The sequence below is a fragment of the Dendrobium catenatum genome, unplaced genomic scaffold (genome assembly GCF_001605985.2).
Source record: "Dendrobium catenatum unplaced genomic scaffold, ASM160598v2 original_scaffold_76227, whole genome shotgun sequence".
Lineage (NCBI taxonomy): Eukaryota > Viridiplantae > Streptophyta > Magnoliopsida > Asparagales > Orchidaceae > Dendrobium > Dendrobium catenatum.
In genome coordinates this window covers 240,825-265,437 of record NW_021394673.1, presented here as the reverse complement: position 1 = coordinate 265,437, position 24,613 = coordinate 240,825, and the positions used below count along the sequence as shown (strand labels likewise).

The 24,613-nt window shown below is 38.5% G+C and overlaps 1 protein-coding gene across 1 annotated transcript in view; it reads left to right on the top strand.

Annotated features, from left to right (window-relative positions):
* The window catches only part of LOC110116577 (phosphomethylethanolamine N-methyltransferase), a 55,983-nt gene that overhangs the window by 12,917 nt on the left and 18,453 nt on the right, over positions 1–24,613 (top strand). Inside the window, exons 6-7 of the mRNA XM_020850220.2 lie at positions 4,490–4,600; positions 5,180–5,321. Of these exons, the coding sequence (XP_020705879.1) occupies positions 4,490–4,600; positions 5,180–5,321 (253 nt within the window). The remainder of the gene's footprint in view (positions 1–4,489; positions 4,601–5,179; positions 5,322–24,613) is intronic.

Sequence of the window (24,613 nt, the reverse complement as noted above, 5' to 3'; positions counted from 1 at the left end):
TTTGGACCTCATCCAGGCTCTGCAGCTCCACCAAGTAGCCTAGCCCTACTTGTATTTCCTTGACCATTGTCTTGAGTAAAACCGTGGTTTTGTATAGGCTGACATCTCTTTGTAGCACTACCTTCTCCCCCTCCACTTGAATCTCCATAGTTGGAGATTTTCATTCTACCTTCATCTCCCCAATCGTCTGTAACAACTTCATCCTTAGGATTACATCAGTGCTCTCCGAATTCAAGTGAAGAAAATCCTCCACTACTTGTATGCCCTGGAGTTAGGGTTGTCAAAAACGGGTTTCGGGTCGGGTTTTGGTCCAACCTGAAATTGACCCGACCCCATTCGGGTCAACCCGAACCCGACACGTTTCTTGAAACGGGTCATTTATGCTGACTCGGCGGTTCGGGTCCGGGTCAACCCGACCCTACCCGTTTGACCCGTCTACACTATAAAAAATTTAAAACAGGTTTTAAATGGCTGAAAAGTAAAAAACAAGGGCAAATTTTTACAATTACAAATCTGCAAATAATTTACATGTTACAATTACTCAATTACAAAGGAACAATCTCACATATCAAATAAGAGAAATATCAATTGCTAATTTAATTATCCCATTTACAACAGATGTAAATAGCTGATAAACTGAATATAGAAGCTTCGTCTTAGAGATATAACTGCAATAAACTTAATTAAACAAGTATAAAATTCTAAGTATTTATTATCTAATATATGGCTCTGATTGAACCCTCCAATTCATTAATCACATGAGGTGTAAGTTTAATAAATATTAGCATATTAGTAATATTACCATCCAAGGAAACAATTTGTACTCACTTAGTATCTGCTCACTTAATTTTGCTTTTGCAAATGTCTTCTTAAGTTATCAGTCCCATTTTTACTCTCACACAAGTATTGTGCACCACATTTTTTACATTTACATCTTTGCTTACCATCTGTAGGATTAGACAGCATCACAAAATGCCCCAAACCTTAAAGTCATCCTCCTACGCTTCTTAATTACCACTGAACCATCATTAGATGGCTCTATCACGTTATCTTCAATGTGAACTTCCTCATTCTTATCAATAAAAAGTTCAGGAAGTGTGTTTGAATCCTCCATCTAATAAACCAATTAAAGGATTTAATCCATATTATACATAACAAAAGTCAATAGCCAAATATCATAAATAATTCATAAATTTAATATGAAAGAGCTAAAGAAGTAAGAAGTAAGAACATCCTAAATTATTAAATTTGAAAGATATACATGTGAATACCAACTTCTTGCAGCTGCAGCCAGCAGACTACATGATTTACATGCTTTGAATGTAAGTATGTAACAGACTAACATAACTGAATCGGCGTCCAGAGACAAAAAATTACAAAAGGCAGCACCAACAATAAACCCTAAGCCAGTAATAGTTAAACTGACAGCTCAAAGTGCCATACAACCCAAAAAAACGTTCAACAGTGATGCTTCAAGCAAGATAACTCTAAAATGATAGCAACTAATTGCCATACAACCCAAGATACAATAAACCCTAAGCCCTAATCGGCAAATCAAAAGCAAAATTGCATAACAGCTTAAATCAGAAGAAATAACCTAACAAGGATGATACTTCAACCAAGATAACTCTAAAATGATAGCAACTAATTAGCAAGAAGGAACAAACTGAAAAGCTTCGAGCCTTCGGGCTTCGAGCAAGAAGGAGATTATAAAATATACTAATAGAGGAATAGACGACGACACCGACGAGGAGAGAAGCTCCGTCAAGGAGGCAGGAAGCCAGGAACTCAGGAAGCACCACGATATCAGTCGAGAACACACTAGATTCGACGTTCTAAGAGGAGAAGAGACGAAGATGGAAGTCTCTTCCTTTTCACAATCCAGAAGAACTTGGAGTGCGGTCCTTGCATCGATGGTTTGGTGCATATTTCTCTTCACAGCGAAAGAACAAACCTTTAGCACTCTTGTCTTGCACTTCGGCCTCTGTGAGGTGCTTGAAGTTGGGCCCGAGGCGAACTCCCCCATTCTTGTCCTTGGTGCCTCCATCTGAAATGATACCATATGGGTCCTCGGTGCCAATGAAGTTGAAATACTTTTGTAAGAGCCACCCATAACCCCGTTCTTACTGCTTTTCTCCATTTGCCTCCTATCCACTGCTATTTGTGCTAGCTCCATCGTCTCCTTTAACCTCCTCAGCCTCAGTAATCGAATGTCCGCTCGTATGTCAAGCTTGTGGCCCTTCAAGAAGTTTTTCTCAGGGACAGTCTTTGAAATACCCCTCAACCGACCCAACAACTTGAATTTCTCCCTGTATTCGATGACAGTCATCCCTTGAGTCAAGGCAAGGAATTGCTCGTGTAGGTCTCCATCCCGAATGGCTCGAAAACTTTCTAACAAGCAATCCTTAAATTCTTCCCATGAGCAGATCAGGTATCTAGCCTCTCTCTATTGGAACCAAGCAAGAGCTTTCCCCTCCAAACATAACCCTGCGGCTGTAAGATTCTCCTCAACTCTTAACCCGTTCACCGCAGAATAAATCTCCACCCGATATACCCACCCATGGGAATCCTCCCCTTCGAACACCAGCATCTTCAACTTCCTCATCTTTCGCTTTTCCACCCCAACTTCCTCTCTTGCCGATAGTTCCCCCCGTGTATAGAGGGTGGGCATCGCACCTTTCTCTTCCATTTGTCTCCCATGACTCAATACCCATGGCTTGGCTCGTCCACCTCCCTCTCTAGTTTTCCACTCCCCTTGCCCAAACGGCCTTCCATAGTGGTCGGTCACCAGAGCCCTACATGGGGTCCTGGTTGGGTACCCACGCTCTGCGCTAGCGGGTTTTGCCCACCCACACCCACCTATGGTGACTTTCTGGATGTCATACCCACCCACACCCACCCACTTTCCGAGCTTATTGAATGCAGTCTGCCATAGAATAATGACCTTGAGATTTTTTGTCATTTTCTCTGACTGCAAACTTTCAAGTCACATATCAAAATTTATCATGATCGTGATGCGGTTCAGTGTTGCGCAATGTATTGTAAGGATTAATCTTATAATATAATGCATGTATATGATGATTAGTAATGTAAATTGGTTCTCCTTTGATGTTGAGTACCCACTCATACCCACCCACGAGGCTATGGGCGTGCCCATACCCACCCATGCCCATTGGGTATGGGTGGGTACGAGGGTGAGTATGGGTATAGGTACCCAATACAGGGCTCTGTCGGTCACCCTACCACCTCCTCCATAAATCCCACCATAAAACTCTCTTCCTATTGTCCCCCCTTCTGAAACCCCTATTCCGCCCCTTATCGGAGCCCTATGATGTGACTCTTGATGAAATGAACTTCCCTCATCAAACTCTTCCCTTCGATTCGGCCACGGGGCTCTCGACCAAATTGTGATGAGGATTAGTAATTGGAACCGCCGGTGGAGCTTGGGATTGCATCTCCATGAGTTTTTTTTCATCTCTTCTATCCCTCCCAATCGGCTTCCCATCCGATTTTTCATAGTTGAAAACCTTTCTTCCATCCCAGATTTGATTTGCTCCAGTTCCCCTCCCTATGCATCCGGCTTTTTTGCTGTCATCTCTCCCAAAAAACCTCGCTTTGATATCAATTTTATGTGCCTTAGAGACAAAAACAACAAACACACAATGGAAAAAATTGTAGAAATACAAATATAGATGGCTGATTTTTTATTATAACTTTAATAAGAAAGAGAGATACAAGCGATCTACGATTCCAGAGGTAAATCGGCTCTCCCAAACAAGGCTAGGAAGCCCTCACGAAAAGAAAACTACAGCAACTCTCCAATAAAATTATGTATAAACAAAATAAACCCTAAACTTAGCCTTAAATAGACTGCACTGATTTTCCTCCTAAATCAGCCCCCTTTTCCTAATATATTTCCGTCTCTAATTTGAATTTCAATTAGGAAATCCCTTCCTAAATCAGCCCCCTTTCCTAATATATTTCCCTCTTTAATTTTAATTTCAATTAGGAAATCCTTCCTAATTAATCTCTTTCTTAATTCCTCTTCTCACATATGTAATGATTGGTTCAATGCGCCCCACAAGGGGGGGCTGAATTCCTTGCCCTTTCCACCCCCTGCTGGTCCAGCTCTTGCTGGCATATTTCAAGTTTCCAGTTTATAGATTTTTTTGTCTTATAGATGGATTAGTGATAAAGAAGCTGCAAATTGCATTTGTTTCAATCTCATATGGAAAAGATATTAATAAGAAAGAACTAAAAGGGTCATTTTTCTTTTACATTCCATAGAATTATTTCATATTTCCTTGAATGCGATCATTGAATATGTATTTCAACTGTGTAGATAGGCCTTATTTTCTTTCATTTTTTTACTATTATATCCACGCAATACTCAGATTTAAAAACTCCTTTTCCTTACAATCCTATCCACTGGTATAGGATATAATAAAGGTTCTTAATTACGGGTTAACATCTGTTTCTTTTATTGCAGATCTTTAAAGAATGCCAAACATGTGATGACTTTGGAAATTCCTTTGAACTATCTCTTGTCACTTGCAAGTGCATTGGAGCTTATGCTAGGAATAAGAAAAATCAGAATCAGGTAATCTCTTTACCCCCCCTAACTAACATCTCTTCTGTTCAGCATATTGTATCTTTTCTAGATATTTGTCTAGTTAACTTGCTTATGGTTTAATCAAGGTCAACTCGACCAACAGGCTTTTCAGCCATGTATACCAGTCAATTAAACTCATGATTGAGCTCCAAATAAGAACATTGTTTGTGTAACAAGCAAAGGTTATGGCTAGGGGTGTATCTATATTCTATTTGCTGGATTGATCATACTGCATATCGTCATACCGAACTATAAAAACGTTAAAAATTTAATTTACTTCCACGAGTGACATATTTCTAGTGCCGAGGTAATTTAAATGGTATGATTTAAGGGGCACTCGTCAAGGTGACCAGCTGAGGTTAAGCTTTGAGCTTTTGGGATAGGTGAGCCTACGCTCATATTCTGCCTCACGCTCTCCAGCTCCTTGAGGCTTCAAGGTTTAGATCATGGGGCTAGAGTTTAGCTCAACTTACATTCCACTCATTCGCCCAAATAACCTTGTTTTGGCATACGCGAGATATGTATGATGTGACTGGCTCAATATAACGTTTGTGTCAAATCTCACAGATTTGCTGGTTATGGCAGAAGCTAAAGTCAAATGATGACCGGGGTTTTCAGCGATTTCTTGATAATGTACAATACAAGAGTAGCGGAATATTACGTTATGAACGGGTCTTTGGAGATGGTTTTGTAAGCACAGGAGGAATTGGTATGTATATGGGTTACATTTCTTCATGGTTTTGTCTTTCAACCTTAACTTCTCGCTAGTGTATTTAGCATTTCCAGATAATTCTTTCTATTATAATGTCCAATATTTTTCTAGATAGCACCATTTTGTAAAATTAATTTGTGCTGGGGTTTGCTCAGAAACTGTACGTAAATGATAGTTATTAGCCTGCAATTTTTTTTTCTTACCAAAGTTTTTAACTGTAAAGTACTCACGGAGGGTGCGGATTCATTTTTATTTTCTATTTATTTTGTTTTATATTTTCAATAACAGGTGGTAGAGAACATGGTAACATGCCTTTTTTTTTCTTAATTTTTGAAACTAAAGTAATTTATTTCCTGAAATGGTAAAAACACCTGCAAGGTTATTTTTACGTGTTTTGAAAACATGCCCAAATGATTGTTATAATTATTTTGATTAATCAGATTATTATGAATAATTTGTATACTGTTAAGGCCTAAGTTATAGCTATTTGGATTAATTAATATAGATTAATTAAAACAAATTATCATTTTATGTGTGTGTGTATATATATAGGGTAATTTAATATCTGTTTGGGTTTTAATTAAGATCATTAAACTTTGTATTTTTTTTAATTACTATAAATAAGGGTAGGATAATAGATTAATTGATTAATTAGTTAGATGCAATTTAATATTTAGATTGATTAACAATTAGTTATGAATTATGATTTAATTAAGATTTATTGAGATTTTGTTAGCATTAAATTATGATAATAGAGCATGACATAATTAATTGATAATAGTAATTGGTAATTTTTTTTTTTTGAAAATATAATGATTTGTTTTCCAAAATTTTTGAATAAGTGTGTTTTTACATTTTTGAAAACATGCCAACTGTTGCAATTAGTTTGATTAGTTAGGCTAATTTGAGATGACTATTGCTAATGTCATTAATATATTATTAGTGTTTTATTATAGTAGTTAGGTTTGTGGTAATTATTATATAGATTAATTGAATAAATTATCGTTGTGTATGCTTAGGTTAAGTAAGAATTACTCCAAAATTTAATTAAGATCATTAAATTTTATCATTTTATAGCTACTCTAAATAGGTTAGGATAATAAATTAATTGATTAATTAGTCAGCGTAAAAAATTTCAATTGATTAGCAATTAATTTGATCTAATTAAGATGCATCATTTAGGTTTACTAAAGATTAATCAAATTTTTAATTAAATTATTGTTTTAGTATTATTACTTTTGCTAATTAAACTAAGAATAATTATTCAATGCATAGTTGATCAAAGTAATCAATAAGCATATATTTACTTAGGTTAATTAGGGTTTTTGTTAAGATCATTAAAGTTAGTTATATATATATATATATATGATTTTTGAGCGAATTAAACTCAAGCTAACACATAAATCACATATGCAAGCTTTGAACTCAAGTCCTTTTGACTGGTAGTCTAAGCTCTCAACCAATAGATCAAGGTGGACTGCATTTTAAAGATATATTTGTATTGAATTATGTTAATTAGGTTTAAGATAATTGATTGATTAATTAATTACTTATAGTAAATGAAGAAATTGTTTAGAGGGAAATTCAAATTCTATTATATTCCTTGGAATCATTACAGTGGAATTTCTTATTATACAACCAAACAGAGTCAAGTCAAAATCAATAAATATCACAATAAATTCAAACCACGAGTATTTCCCAAGGTATATCTCTTATGTCTCAAACTCCACCATCAGACCTAATACCTCCACCCATAAGTCCTAATCAATCCCTGCAAAGAGCTGCAATTAAAGAACAACAATATGTATACTCAAGAAAAAGAAAAAAAAATCAATATATGCTGAGTAGTGAGACACATTTTGTACCTGTCAACTCTCCTTCAATGGATCCAACAACTATAGAAATTCATACAGAGGATAAAAATGAGGAAGTTCAAAAAGAGATAAAGTCATCAAATGGTCAGAAAGAATCATGCACCAAGCATCCAATCGAAAACTTTCTCTCATATAGCATATTATCATACACTTATCAAGTCTTCCTTCCAAGTTGGATGATGTACATATTCCAACCAATATTCAGGAAGCTTTGAATCACCCGGGATGAAGACAAGCTGTTAAAGAAGAAATTATGGCCTTGAAAAAAAATCAAATGGGTGATTACGAATCTCCTGCCATGAAAGAAAGTTGTGACATACAAATGAGTGTTCACTGTAAAGCATAGGGTGGATGGTAGTATTGAGAGGCTGAAAGCTAGACTGATTGCAAGAGGATTCACTCAATCTTATGGAATAGACTATCAGGAAACTTTTGCTCCTATTGTAAAGCTCAACACTATCAGGGTTCTTCTTTCCCTAGCAATAAATTTAGATTGGCCCCTACATCAACTAGATATCAAGAATGCATTCTTGAATGGGAACCTAAAAGAAGAAGTTTACATGGATATTCCAATGGGGTTCAGAAATCTTATGGAAGGGATAAAGTGTGTAAACTGTTGAAATCCTTATATAGATTAAAGTAGTCTCCAAGAGCATGATTTGGAGGATTCTCAAAGTATGTAAAAAGACCATAGTTTTAGATAATGCAAGGCAAATCATACCTTGTTTGTGAAGCAATCAGAAAAAGATAAGCAGTACTGATTGTATATGTGGATGACATCATCCTTACTGGAAATGATATAGAGGAAATAATGAAGATCAAGCCGACTTTATCTAAGGAGTTTGAAGTTAGAGATCTAGGATCACTTTGATGCTTCCTTGGTACGGTGGTACCTCGATCAAGCAAAGGTATAGTTGTTTCCCAACACAAGTATACCTTAGACCTACTGAAGAAGACTGGCATGCTGGGATGCAAACTAGCTACTACACCTATGGATCCTAAGAAGAAATTTGGTATAGAAAAGGAGAGAGTTTCAGTAGATAAAGAAAGATATCAATATCTATTAGGAAAGCTTATATATCTCTCCCACACCCATCCAGATATTGGGTTTTTTGGGAGCATGGTAAGCCAATATATGAGTAATCCAGTAAAGAAGCACATGGAGGCAGTATATCAAATCTTAAGATATCTCAAGAACACTCCTGAAAAGGGGCTATTATTCAAGAAAAATGAAGATATGAAATTAATCTTTTATTCTAATGCATATTGGGCAGGAAGCCAAGTTGACAATCGATCAACCACTGGATATTGTTCATTTGTGTGGAGGAACCTATTAATAAGGAGGAGCAAGAAACAATCTGTTGTTTCTAGAAGCAGTGCAGAATCTGAACTGAGAGCAATAACAATTACTATTTGTGAAGGTATTTAGATTAGACAAGTATTGATTGAACTCGGAATAAAGACTGAAGGAATGATAAAGTTGAAATGTGACAATCCATCCGCAATCAGTATGGCCAAGGATCCAGTACATCTCGACAGAACAAAGCATGTTACTATTGATAAACACTTTATATCATAGGAAATAGATAACTCATAAATTGAAGTATATACCACATCTCATGAACAACTTGCCAATGTTCTAACAAATGCACTATCGGACTCTCTACTTGATAAGTTTGTTTGCAAGTTAGGATTGTACAACCTGTACAACCCAACTTGAGGAGAAAAGTTGAATCACACAGCCAAGGGGAGGCCACTTCAACAATCTGTGAGTAGCAATTCGAGTGCTGAAGTTGGAGACCCGTAGGCAGCAATCCAAGGGCTGCAGTTGGAGATCCGTGGGCAGCAATTCGAGAGCTGTAATAGGAGATCCATGGGAAGAAATCCAAGGGCTGCAGTTGGAGATCAGTGGGATATGTTTATTATAATTAATTAGATTAAATATCTTTCCTTTTTCTATTTATTCTTCTTAAATGTTGTCAGGTTAAAAGAGTCAAGTCGACTAAGAATTGCCCCTCCAAATTTTTTTTAAACCTTTATGTTGAACTCACGTTCAACAAATTGAGTTTCAAAATAAGAGAAGATGCTGTCGGATTTTCAAATTTTCAAATTTCTTCTAGAATCATCTAACTTCAATCATCATTATCCAGCTTAGCATATGTAGTACATAGTTAATCCCTTTACAAAATCACTTTCGAAAATATTGAAATCAACTTTGATCATCATTATAAGTAGCAACTCTCTCAACAGTATTGTCATCCTTTTACACCCTCCAAGTATAGACAGAGTACCATCATCCTTTTATACTCTCCAAGTGTAGACAGAGTACCTTCCGCTATTCGCACTCTCCAAGTGTAGGCAGAGAACCTTCGACTGTTCACACTCCTCGAGTGTCGGTAGAGAACCGAAACTTCTTGAAAGATCTTCTCACGAGAGATCTAGAAAGACAAGAGAAAGAGTGAAGTAATCACAAATTATACACGGAGATCCTTACATTTGAGTAACCAAATGAACCCTTCATGCTCTAATAGTAAGAAATCTCCTTCAAACACTCTCTCTCACTCTGTCTTTCAAAATCCCTTAAGTATGCACGAAGACCAAGTGACAAAAAGATTACATGATAGTCTTAAGTGGATCTTTTATAAAAAAACATAAAAAACCATCCAAAAATTATAATTTTCAATTTTTGACCATCCACGATAGTCCCGTACGATTGAATTTCATACGTACGAACAGTATAAAAACTATTGCCTATTAACTCAATGTAAATTGGTATGAACTGCCTTCGTACCCAATCATTGTCTCGTATGAAATAGGTTCGTCCGGTACGAATAGTTATTCCAAAGTTCTTTGGTACGAAAATGCAGGACAGACTATGAGTTTACAGAATAGAGGAAATCGTCCTGGAACAAATGGGATAAATCGTCTGGACGAATAGATCAAATGAAAAATCTAGAGCAAATCGTCCTAGGATGAATGGGTAAAATCATCTGGACGAATAGTTTAAATGATAAATCCAGAGGCCATCGTCCTGGGACGAATGGGTAAAATCGTCTAGATGAATAGTTTAAATGACAAATCCAGGGGACATCATCCTTGGACGAATGGGTAAAATTGTTTGGATGAATAGTTTAAATGACAAATCCAGATGATCGTCCTAGGACGAATGGGTAAAATCATATGGATGAATAGTTTAAAGATAAATTCAGAGAACATCATCCTTGGACGAATGGGTAAAATTGTCTAGATGAATAGTTTAAATGACAAATCCATAGGACATCATCCTGGGATGAATGGGTAAGATCGTCTGGATGATTTATACTTAGAAAAATTTTTGTTATCTCTGTTTGTTCCATTGCTCATTTGGGAGTATAACTGACTAGATCATCCCGTACGAACATGGTTCATTCTATACAATCAATTTTAAAAATTGTGAATTTTAAAGCTTTACCCCGGTGTGTGTGCTAAGTTACTCAATTACAATCATACTCTCTTAGATTCAACAACAACAACAACAACAAGCCTTTATCCCACTACGTGGGGTCGGTTACATAAATCCTTTTTCTCCATTGTGTCCTATTAAAAGTCAAATTCTCGTTTAAATCTAATAAAGAAAGATCATTCCTAATATTTTCTAACCAAGTCTTTTTAGGTCTACCCCTACCTTTCTTAACACAAGTCAAATCTAATACCTCTACTCTCCTAACCGGGTCATCGGAAGGCCACCTTTTTATGTGACCAAACCATCTAAGGCGACCTTCTCTAATCTTATCTTCTACTGGACAAATTAAATGACATACATTGTACTATATGTTATGGCCACTTTTTATTTAAATGGAGGAAAAAAAGGTTTTTCTTCACTACAATCATTTAAATCCTTCTTTGTTCTTCTATAAGTTTCTACTATTTGCAATGGCTAGTGGAAAGAGCTCAATGGCTCTCATATGAAGTTCTTCCCCATGTCTCGTTGATCCTCGCTTCCCTGAAGTGGCTAATGAAGAAGCCTATCATCATTATAAGTCTATCGGGATCACCCCTTCCAAAATCATAAATCAGGAAGTCATGAACTTCTAGGTACCCAATAAAATTTATGTATTTCAAATTTCAATAAAAAATAAAATTGAACAGAAGATTCATTTGAATTTAAATATTAAAAGATAGAGGAAAGAACATATACTTGTGGCGCTTTGCACATCTTTTTAATATTTGTGGCACATTTCATGCATCTTTCGTATTTGTGGGCTAATTTTTGCCACCTTACCAATTTACGAACCATTGCGCATTCTTTTGATTTTTATACATTTGTATATTTTTAAGTTTGTAATTATTCTTTTCAAATTTGATAATCTAAAATCCCAAATTTCTCTAAGTACAAAGATATTTATATTGAAAAGAGAAATAAAAATAAGAAAACATCAAACTTGCAATAATAATATTAAATTATGTTAGTCTAACAAGAGACATGAGTTTGATAGCCTTAACTTGATCAAGTTATAACACAACTTAAATTTTTAAAAAATTAGATTCTCTAATGAATTTAATTTTTTATTGCATTTTAAAGTATATCACTTGTTAGATCAATTTTTCAGGATAATTATATAGACTAACAAACATTTCTAAAAAAGATAAAAAAAATAACTAAAATAAGACAGGATAATTTTTATTAATATCATGGTGAATGATAATACATTGAGCACGATAGATATCAATACACACATATTTCGTAAAAATATAAAACATAAAGACATACAAACTAATAACACATCACATCACATCACCATTGGTAGAGAGAATCATAAAAGAAGTACAGTCATCATTCTGAGGGGCCCTGATATGGAGGAGGTGGTTGGTTGAATAAATTAAAATAGCTATTCATCATAGCTATATTCGTGTTGACTGATTCAAATTGACCACTTACCCAGCCCATATCCTGCTGATGTTGATAGTCCTGCTGCTGAAGATGAGTTTCAATTTGTTCAAAATGTTGATCAAAGTGGCTCTCAAGATGATCAAAGCGTTGGACCATCTCCTAAAAGTTTTATCTACCAGCAGGTGCTGGTGTAGGTCTATTCCTTTATTCCTCAGAGTCATCACTTTCTAAATGTGCATCTTTATTAAAAATTGCTCGGAATGATCCATTATTATAGTAGATAGGCTCCTCTAGATGTTCAACAGGATGAACTAGTTCACACTTCTTTTTAAGAATGTAGGTCACAAGATGTCCTAAGGCTATATTCTTCTTTCACTTATGAGAGATATGGCCAATCTCAAAAAGTCCATACATGTAGTCAATGACCAGTTGGGCTTCATCTATTGGTTGGCTAGTCATAATCAGATATGTTATAGTGGAAAGAAGAGGAGTAATATTTACTCGATCATTAGCTTTAGGAATAATGGAAGTACGAAGAACATGCTGGATAATTCTGGCATTTCAGTTAAGAGTGGACACCTTAGGCATATGACCTACCTCTCTAATTCCTCTAATAACTTGATTTATTACAGTCCAGTCAAAGTTAGATAAAGAGGTCAAAGTATGGGCTCTAATCCCTTGAGTCCTTAAATTTAAGAATATCCCTAAATCCTCCTTGGTTATTTCTACCTTCCTTTTCAAAACATAGGATCTAATCACACTCTGGTCAGTATTAAACGTCATGTTTGCAAGGAAATAGTTGAATGTTTCCTTGTTGTAGGAGTGGATTAGGGACAGAATAAAAGCAAACCGGGTAGAAGCAAAAAGGTGCATTACTTTAAAGGTAAGGTGCTCCTGGAGAAGAACTCTAGAAGGGTGATTTTAGTAGAATAAAACATAGGAAAAGACTCTTCATTTTCTTTGGATTGAAAATTTTCTTCGGGATTTCTAGAGGAAGGTTCCCTAGTCAGTTCCTTAGCCACTCTGGTCCTTTTGCTTGAGCTTGCCGACCATCGATCTTCTGTGTTGCCTCTGATAGACGCATCGAAACCTCGTATCGATGTCCCCATCATATGTTTATTATAATTAATTAGATTAAATGTCTTTCCTTTTTATGTTTATTCTCGTAGAATGTATATATACACGTAATGATTCCAAGGAATATAATAGAATTTGATTTTCTCTCTAAACAATTTCTTTATGATATTAGAGCCTAGGAAAATTCTAAGCCTTCTCTGAGTGCCAATGATAAACCTTCCTCACTTTCTTCCAAACCCTCAACCGGCGGTAACTCTCCATCATCCTACCAATAGCCTCTCTTCAAGCATCGGTAGCCCTTGCCCAAAATTCATCTTCTCTCTCAATCGATGAAAAACCCAACCATGTCCATGGATAGAGAGATCTCATCCTACTACCCAAATATTACTGGTTTCACCCTAAACTCTAGATCTGAAGACAACTCTTCTACTCTTCCTAGACCATGGTGTGATCACTTTGCTAAACCAAGACATACAAAAGAGATATGTTGGAAGATTCATGAAAAACCAGCTGATTGGAAGGCAAAACAATCAACACAATAAAGCAAGGCAAACTCTGTCAACACCACACAAGATCAATCTATCACAGCTGAAGCTATTCCTTTCACCAAGGAGCATTTAAAGATACTGAAGTTGCTGCTTAACAACATCACGAACCAACAGTCTCCAGAACTTATTACTAGCCTAAACGCTCACTCAAGTATAAACCAGTCAAAACTTTGGGTTATTGAATCAAGAGCATCAGATCATATGATAGGACACTCCGTCATGACTATCAAACTTATCATTCAAATCGAGTAGTTAGGATTGTTGATGGCTCGACATCCAAAGTTTTGGGAACTGGTTCTACTTTTGTCACAGAAGATATCACCCTTAAATCGGTGCTTTCTGTGCCCAATCTTGAGTGTAATCTGATTTTCATTAGTAAATTGACTCGTGATAGACTGATAGTATTTTCTCCAATAATGCATGTATTTTTCAAGAACTGAATTATGAGAAGAAGATTGGCAGTGTTGAGATGTGTTATGGGCTATATTGCATCAAGACACCCAAATCCATACAAACATTAATTGCTGCTCCTAAGAATCATTCTATTGTAAGTCAGTTTGTTGAGTCATTCTAGAGTCAGTCAAAATAAAGAGATTATCATGTGGCATTATATGTTAGGTCATTTAAATTTCATGTATCTTGAAAATTTTTTTCACCTTTTATTTATTAATAAAAATCCAAATTTGTTCAAATGTGAAACTTGTCAATTGGCTAAACATACAAAATCATCTTACCCAATTATTCTTTACTAACCTTCTAAACCCTTAGCCTTGATCCATAATGATATTTGGGGACCTCAAGTATTAAAAATATAAGTGGAGCAAGGTGATTTGTGATATTTGTTGATGATCATATTAGACTCACTTGGGTTTATTTAATGAAAAAAAAATCTGAAGTTGAAAGGATATTCAAATCATTTCAACTAATGATTCAAAACCAGTTTGATACAAAAATTCAAATCTTAAAATCAAACAATGGGAGAGAATACTTCCATTCTATCATGAGAGAATACCTATCAAGCCAAAGGATAAACCAAGTGAGTTCATGCGCATATACGCCTCAACAAAATAGGGTAGCTGAGAGGAAAAATAGACAACTTTGGAAGTCGCCAAATCTATTATGCAATTCACAAAAGTATCAAAATATCTATAGGGGGAAGCCATTCTTACTGCTGCATACCTGATAAATAGGTTACCTTCTTGAGTACTAAAATTTGAAACATCTAGATAAACTCTACTCAAAAGCCTATCCTCATGCTCGGTTCCTATCATAAAATCTTCCACCTAGAAGTTTTGGGTGCTCTGCATTTGTTCATATCTATCCACAAGAAAGAAACAAGCTTGACCCAAGATAAAAAAGAAATGCATCTTTATTGACAACTCCCTGACAAAAAGAGGCTACAAATGCTTTTGCCCTATTTCTAAGAAAGTATTTGAAACCATAAATGTCACCTTCTTTGAAAACAACTCATACTTCACTAGTTTTGAAATTTAGGGGGAGAGTGAAAGAGAATTTCAAACTTTATGGGTAGTTGGTCACTATTGTATCCCAAGGGGCATTCTTGTCTTTTGTTTTATTTGTCATTGTGAGGCCTATATATATGACCACTCTCTTATGTATTGGATGATGAATTATTGAATGAAAAACTTTATCTTGTTCTTCTTCTTGCATGAGAGGTAGAGAAGGGAGAGAGAGCTCAAAGTGAGCAAGTGCAAGGCCCACCAGTCGTTGGAAGAGTCCTCGACTCGTGGTTTTCTCATTTATTGTCTTCTTCTCCACCTCTTCCCATCAACATTTAAGAATCTTCGCAAGAAATTAAGCAAAAGGAATTCGCTACAATTGAAAATTACAGAACCTTGCGCAATAAAATCCCAAATAAATTAAAGCAATGCAAATAGCTAAGAAAACGAAAGCCACACATTTAATACCTAAATCCTTCACCTCGATGTCCTCTAACTACTCTCGAAAGGAGGGGTTAGCGGATGAGGATTGCGCGCAAACTCACCGACGCCACTAGTAGACAAGTGACGCAAAGGGGACTCGCCGTCGGGGAGGAGGCCGGAATTGGAGAAGCCGGTGGATGTCCGCGGATGATCCAATTGTAGTCTTCAAGTTGTTCGTCTATAACATCCACGAGTGTTAAGAGGATGCGGTTCAAATAGTCTCCGACAACGTCGTCAGGTCCAAACCCGGCGTCGAAGAATGGCAAACGAGTTACGTGTATGCTTCCGTATTCGTCGAGGACTAAGCCGCTATCCACTTCAGGATCCGCCATGCATCTTGCCAGGGAATACGAATACCACGGAAATATGAGGGGAGAAGGTAGGCGGCGGGTATAGGGGAGTAGAACTTTGTCTTGAGGGTTTGTGGGAGCAAGTAGAGAACAACTCCAAAAGACAAAACTGAAAATTTCAGCAATAATTCAGTTTTTAGTAAGGGATGGAGAGAATTAGTTTGATGAATTCAAATTAATTCCAACAGGTCTAATGGGGCGGATAAAGAGGAAGAAAATTGGACTGAATTTGTGGTGTTATTATGTCATTTGGAGGTGAGAGAAGCCCATTAGGAGTGGACGGCCATATGAGGAGGAGAGAGGGAGGTTGGGAGTTATGAAAGTGGGGCCCAATGTTTAAGTAAGAAATTCAATTAAATCTGAATTTTAATTTAAGATTTAATTGTGGCTTAAGTAACTTCCTATTATTCAAAATGAGAAGGAAATTTCATTTGAATTTCAAATTAGGAGTTAATTTCATTAATGAGCTCCCATAATGATAGGGAACCAATTAGGAAAGAGCTTAAACCCAATTTGAAATTAAAAATCAAGGAATTAATGGGAAAAGGGGGGGGGGGGCGGCGGAAAAGGGGGGGGGGGGCGGCGGGAGTTGGCCGCTGGGCAGGCCGGTGAGGGGCTGGCCGGTGGCTGGTTGGCTGGCGGCGGCAGGCCCGGCCGGCGGAAAAGGAAGCAGGGAGGTCGGTGGATGGGGAAGTGTGGAGGGGACGGCGGCAAGAGCAAGGGGAAATGAAGAAGGAAATTTCCCATGGTGGCGACGAATACGGATCTACTAACCTTACTCGTTTCCTCTTTGATCTTCCACGAGAATAGACAATTCGGAGGCTAGAACTCACTAAGAGACCTAATTTACTCCGGCGAACTCACTAAGAGATCGTGGGAGAAGATGAACTCACTAAGAGAACAAGAGTAAAATTTTCATTTCATCCAAAACTAAGCTATTACAATCCATAATACCTCATATAGGGAGGTAAAATTAAACATAACGGAAAAAGATAGAAATGCCCTTAGGGCTACATAAGAACAATAATGCCCTTAGGGGCAAACTAGGAAAACAAAAGATACTCATAACATGAAATGCTAATAAATCAAAAGTAGAGACTAGGGATCGTGGCCGTCGATCTGCGCCTCCGGCGATGGTACACGTGTCGAAATCTGATGTCCCCATCACTTTCCTAATCCACAATCCCTCTTTGGAAACTCCCTAAATCCTTCCCCAATCTCCTCCCTCTCTCTCAATGCCGCCGGGCTCCCTTGATGGGCTCCCATTAATTGCCCAGTAACTCCCCTAGATCCCATTTGAAATTAATTTCAAATTGGATTCCCCTCCAAATTTACTTAAAACCTGAAATTAATTTAAGGTTTGGATTAAAAGCTCTATTCCCCTCTTGGTTTAAACCTAATTCTTCCCTTTAGCCGACCCCCTCCTCCCCTCTTTCTCTTCTCCACTCTGTCCGCCCCTCTTCTTGCTCCCTCCCTTGGGAATTTTGAAGCCAAAAGAAGAAGACGACGTCCTCTCATCTCCTCTTCAATGTCGAATGGCTGATCCCGAGGTTGATCACGGGTTCGCTTACAACGATTGTGGGGAGATTGACATTCTTCTCTCTCCTTTCTACGACCCTGATTGGGAATACGACGAGACAGTGGAAAGATACGTCAAGCGCATCCTCTATGGCTTAGCGCATACGATCGATCTTCAAAAGCGTAAGACGCCTTGGCATCTCGTTGGGAGATGTACTCCTCCGTTCGTGACTACCCCTACACCACCGTCGACCTTTCCGTGGATTAAGACCATTGGCGTTGCGACCGTCCTCGTGGCATTGTTAGGTGTGCTGAATACCTTTCTCCGCTAAGCCGTACTTTGAGTGTGAGTGAGCATGGTAACTCATAGTGAACTCTCTAAATATTAACCGTGTGGTTGTATTACTACATATTTGTTTTTACTGTGATAATTTCAGATTTATCTTCAGTTGTTCCAAACTTCTACTCTTGTAATTGCTTGCCATAATAATCTTAACAATTGAAAGCTCTTGAATCTCGCCTTAAGAAACATTATTCTTAAAGTAGCAAGCATTGTAATTCTTTTAAATATTCCCGTGCAATTCTTGTTTGTTTCTCATCAACTTGGTATCAAAGCATGGTAGGCATGCATGTCATGTTCTAGAAAAACATCCTAGAGTCTAGCTTTGTGTTAAACCTTAAATTTGACTTGCATATCGTCGCATGATTAGATTTTACTCTCAGTTTTCACTGCTGTCCTTACATTTCCTGCACTCATATAGTGGAGTTTAAGCCATTCTAGTTAGTGTCTTAGTGCTGCCATTAGACCCTTAGCGATTCTAAGTGCATAGGACAACTACATCCTTGATGTAAACTGCTGTCCTCACTGTTCCAGCAACATTTAGACATCTTTTAGTGAACTTTTTAGGTGCTGTCCACACCCTAGGGCCTTCCCAAAACACCTAGCAGCTTAGCCCCTTGCTGAACCTTGCTGTCCTATTAATTCCTGCACTATTTGGAGCCTTTAGGAATATAATTTTAGAGTGTCTAGGTGCTTCCCTTCAGCCCTTAGCTTTCCCTAGTGTCCCCTAGCACCTAACAATGGATCCGTAACACGTTCAAACAACCTTAGACCTAATTGTAGGCCAACTGGGAACGGTTACACAACAGATTAGGAACACCCAAACGAACCTAGCTGAATTTAGACGCCAAACGGGTGACAGACTTGACAACATTGAAAAGATAGGAAACCTAGCCATCTACACTCCCTCTAGACCCCACTCTCCTTATGACGATGACAACCGTACTGAATACGGACCTCCTAGAGACCACTACCGACCTAATCACCGACCCAATCACGAACCGGTAGGTCGTGACGCACATTGGAGAGACAACGTTACCCAACTTCTTAAGAACATTAAGATAGATGTCCCGACTTTTGACTGTACGTTAGATCCCCAAGTTTTTCTTGATTGGCTCAAAGGAATGGATAGCTATTTCAAGTGGTACAATATTTCGGAAGAGAGAAAGGTCCGATTTGCTGAGATGAAGTTGACTGGTAGAGCCAACCAGTATTGGGCTAACTTAGAACACATGCGAGAAACTCGAGGAGAGTACCCAGTAACTGACTGGGGAATGATGAAGCAAGAGTTGAAGAGAAAATACCTTCCCCCTTCCTACTATCCGAAACTTTTGGATCGTTGGAATAGGTTAACCCAAGGTAGCAAGCCCGTTAAGGAATACATTTCGGCCTTTGATGACTTCATGATTCGATGTAATGGGGAAGAAACCACCACTCCTACCCAACTTTTGTCGATGTTTAGAGCTGGACTAAGAGAAGATCTTTGGAATTAGCTTTTTGCCAGAGGAGTAAGTACCTTTGAAGCTGCCTGCAGCCTTGTACTTGATTTAGAAGAATCTAAGAGTCACGCTTCTAGAAACCAAGACCCTTGTCCTAACCCATTCAAGTCCTCCTCTAGCCAAACGTACAACAAAACTACTAGACTATCGAGTAGTCGACCCTCCCCTGGCCAAACCCAACCTCGTCCGGACTATAAAGGCAAAACCCCAGAACGGGAAACACCCAAAACCTCTACCGACACTAAGTGTTTTAGATGCCAGGGATACGGACACATTGCCTCCCAATGTACCAGCCCGTTTAAGGTCACAATAAATGAAGAAGTTGCGGAAGAAGAGGATGAACCGGACACCGAACTAGTTCATCATATTGATGACGACGAGGAAATTTTTTGCGATTAAGATACTGCCGTGATCCACTGCCTCCAAAAGATGGATCACTTAGACCTGCAAGTCGTTAGGTGTGCCTTTTCGCAACCTAAGTTAAGCGATGATTGGCGAAGAACCTCAATTTTCTACACTTTCACCAAGATAGGGGACAAGAACTGCAAGGTCATAATTGATAGTGGAAGTTGTATTAATGTTGTGTCATCTGCTATGATTTCGAGGCTCCACTTGAAAGCCATGCCACACCCGAACCCTTACAAAGTCGCTTGGATCAATTCGACCACCTTAGAAGTGAAAGATAGGAGTCTCGTTCCTATTGAATTCGTGGGTTACAAGGAGAAAATCTGGTGTGATGTGTTAACTATGGATGTTGGCCAAATCATCCTCGGCTGCCCCTGGCTGTTTGATAACGATGTACACATTTATGGCCGATCAAACACTTGCGTGTTTGAGCACGAGCGCAAGAAAATTAAACTCCTACCCACCCAGCCCAAGCCCACCAAAGAGGATGTCAAGCCTAATTCCCTTAAACCCAACGCAGGCCTGAATTTATTAACTGCTAAAGACTTGGATACTGAATTAGAGTCAGGATCTCCCCTCTACGCCTTGGTAGCTCGGGAAGTGAGTGTAACCCAAGAAGAGCCTGTCCCTGAAGAAGTAAGACCACTCCTGGAAACTTTTGCTGATGTCTTCCCAGAAGATCTGTCCCACCAACTGCCACCTTTAAGGGACATTCAACATGCTATTGATCTAGTGTCGGGAGCTTCGTTACCAAATATGCCCCATTACCGGATGAACCCTACTGAGCATGGGGAGCTCAAGAAACAAGTGGATGAGTTGTTACAATGCGGGTTCATCAAGGAAAGTCTTAGCCCGTGTGCTGTTCCCGCCCTTCTTACCGCTAAGAAGGATGGGTCGTGGAGAATGTGTGTTGATAGCCGTGTTATCAACAAGATCACGGTCAAATATTGTTTCCCCATTCCGCGATTAGATGACATGCTAGATATGATGACCGGAGCCACACTTTTTTCTAAGATTAAGTGGCTACCACCAGATTAGGATCCGCCCGAGGGATGAATGGAAGACCGCTTTCAAAACCAAAAATGGTTTATACGAGTGGACTGTGATGCCTTTTGGCTTAAGCAATGCTCCCAGTACGTTCATGAGAGTAATGACCTAAATTCTCAAACCTTTCCTAGGGAAATTTGTAGTGGTCTACTTTGATGATATTTTGATTTATAGTAACTCGGTGGATCAACACTTGAACCATTTAAGGCAAGTTTGCGAAGTACTGAGGAGAGATCAAATGTTTGCCAATCCCAAGAAATGCACTTTCCTCACCGATCACGTAGTCTTTTTGGGATTCATTATATCCTCCCAAGGTATTTCTGCTGACACGGAAAAGTAAGAGCAATCAATGAATGGTCTGAACCCAAGAATATTAGAGATGTTAGAGGTTTTCATAGATTGGCCATGTTTTATAGGAGATTTATTAGAAATTTTAGCACTATTGTGGGTCTAATAACTGACTGTTTAAAGAAAGGTGAATTTCATTGGATGGTATCTACCTCTAAGGCTTTCGAGGAGATAAAGAGAAAAATGGTTTAGGCACAAGTCATGCGACTGCCAGATTTTTCTAAGGTTTTTGAAGTGACGTGTGATGCATCCGGCATAGGCATAGGAGGAGTTTTATCTCAAGAAGGGCACCCGGTTGCCTACTTTAGTGAAAAGTTAAATGACATTAGGTAATGCTACTCTATCTATGATAAAGAATTCTACGCCATTGTCGAATCCCTCAGATATTGGAGACACTACCTGCTTCCTCAAGAATTCATTATTTTCTACGACCATGAAGCCCTACGATATATAAACTCCCAAAAGAAACAGAATGCACGTAATGGCCGGTGGGTTGAATTTTTGCAAGAGTACACTTACAAGATTAGGCACAAAGCGGGTTCTGAGAATAAGGCTGCCAATGCGCTTAGCCGTCAGATGGTGATTACTCGTGAGATGAGGACGGAAGTGATAGGTTTCGAGCGACTTAAGGAAGACTACTTAGACTTCCCCGATTTTAGAGAAACCTATTATGCGTTAGCAACTGGAGGTGAACGGATTATAAATGATTTCATGTTGGAAGATGGATATTTGTTTAAATTCAAGAAACTTTGTATTCCCAAAACGTCTATTCGCGAATTTCTTGTTTGGGAGTTACATTCTGGTGGTTTAGCAGGTCACTTCGGTCAAGCCAAGACAATAGCTCCTGTTGAAAATCAATTTTATTGGCCGAGTCTTAAGAGGGACGTTAGCATATTAGTGAAGCTGTGTCACACCTGTCAGTTAGCTAAACAAAGGAAGCAAAACACTGGCCTTTACATACCCCTCCCTGTACCTAACCAACCGTGGCAAGATGTTAGCATGGATTTTGTTCTAGGACTACCCAAAACCATTAGGAAACATGATATGTGTAGTGGTAGATCAGTTTTCGAAGATGGCCCATTTTCTCCTGTGCTCCAAAACTTTTGATGCCTCTAGAATTGCCAAGCTGTATTTTGATGAAATTGTGAGACTCCACGGGTTACCTAAAACCATTGTGTCAGACCGGGATGTGAAATTTACTAGCTACTTTTGGAAGACATTATGGCACAAAATGGGGACCAAACTACAATTCTCTACCGCTTTTCACCCCCCAAACGGATGGTCAAATCGAAGTAGTGAACAAGAGTTTAGGAAATCTTTTAAGAATCTTGGTAGGAGAAAATATCAGGGACTGGGACTCTAAGCTACCTATAGCTGAATTTTCTTACAACAATTTTGTGAACCGAACTACGGGTCTAAGTCCTGCTGAAGTCGTGTACGGATACCTACCCAAACAACCCATTGATTTGATTCCCATTAGTCCTAAGGTTAGAACATCTGAGTCTGCATTCGCATCTCATCTTCAAGAATTGCACAAAGAAATAAATAAAAGAATTCAACAAAGCAATGCTCACTATAAGATTGATGCTGATTGTAAGAAAAGATTTAAAGAATTTGAAGTTGGAGATTTTGTTATGATACGGATCCGTCCGGAGCAACTTCCCCAAGGAGCCGTTAAAAAGTTACATGCTAGAAGTGCGGGCCCCTTTAAGATAATCTCAAAAATAAACCGTAATGTGTTAGACCGGTCCAGCCGGTCCGCACGGGACCGGCGGTTCGCGAAATGTTGCTTGATCTCCGCCTCCTGCGGAGATCGGGCGGGCCGACAGCTCAAACGGAGCTTTTTAGGAAGGATTTTTGGGGGGTTTCAGAGGGAAATTTGAATGTAGGGACTGTTTAGGGATTTCCTTTTGATTTGTATGCATTAAATAGTAGATTTTCCTAGGGTTTGATCATCTTGAATTTGGCTGAAATTTGAGATCTCTTAGATTAAGGTTTCTTTGGGCTCTAGCGGCGTCTAGAGATTTGGGAGAGATCGATCCTCCTCTCGAATTGAGGATCAATTGTTTCTTGCTGTTTTTATTCATCTACTAGTGAAATACAAGCTTTCCTTTGAGTTTTCTCTCAGATTTTCCCGGACAAGTGTTGTTTTTCTACTGTAAACAGCAGATTTCTGCTGTTTTCCTGCTTTGGACAGCCAGTTGGCTGTTGTTTGTTCGCCGATTTTGGTTAGGTTACTTGCGAACTCAAGTATTTCCTTTCATAATGCTTATGTGTTTGACCTTCCTGAAGGCTTTAATATTAATCCTACGTTTAATGTTGAAGATTTAGTAACATTTAAGGGACCTGAGTTTAACCCTGTCAATCCACTTCATAATAAGCCTTATGAAAACCCACCCAGTGAGATCCCTAACCTACCTCCACTACCCAATTTACCTTACTTACCCAGTGCGGAGAAGGTTGAAGCTATACTTGACGATGAAATCATTTCCATGAAAGATGGAGGACGCCAAAGGTACTTGGTTCGTTGGAAAGGGAAGCCGGTGACAGATGACACATGGATTGATTGAGATGAGCTACAGAGACTAGATCCAGATCTGCTAGATCTATTCAATAGCGCTTGCAATACTCACTCGACGGGGTCGAGTTTTCTCCCACCCGGGGAGAATGATGGGGACATCGATACGAGGTTTCAACATGTCTACAGAGGCGACACAGGAGTTCGATGGCCATGATGGAGAGTCTTTACTTTTGATGCATTTTATGTATTAATCTTTTTTATTTTTTAGCTTTTCGTTTTTGCCCTTATGAGTTGTTAGTCACTATTGTAGCCCAAGGGACATTCTTGTCTTTTGTTTTATTTGTCATTGTGAGACTGATAGGAAATACTTGAGTTCGCAAGTAACCCTAAGGTAATACTTGAGTTCGCAAGCAATCCTAAGCCAATCGGAAGAGCAAACAGCAGGAAAACAGCAGAATTTTTGCTGTGGACTGCAGAAAACTGCACTCAAACTGAAAAAACAGTGGAAAAAACTGGAATAAAACCAAGCCAATACTTGTATTCCACTATAAGAAGAATCAAAACAGCAAAGATACAATAGTTCTTCAATTCGAGAGGAAGAACAACTCTCCACAAGTCTCTAGCAAACCCTAGAGCCCAAGCACACAATGAGATCTCCAACTTTTCATTCAAATTCAAGATGAGGACCTAATTCCCCCCTTTCCCCCTCTTTAACTCTCATCCCCATACAAAATCCCTAAACAGCCCTTCTATTCAAATTCCCCCCCTTTCCATTCAAATTTTCCCTCCAACCCTTGAATTAACTCCATGTGGGGCCCGCCTAGAGTAAGCAAGGACCGGAGGGGCCCGTCTAACATTACTCCCCTCCCAAAGACTCACCTTGTCCTCAAGGTGAAATGAAGGGAATTGATCTTTCATTCTTTCAAATGGCTCCCACGTAGCATCAAAT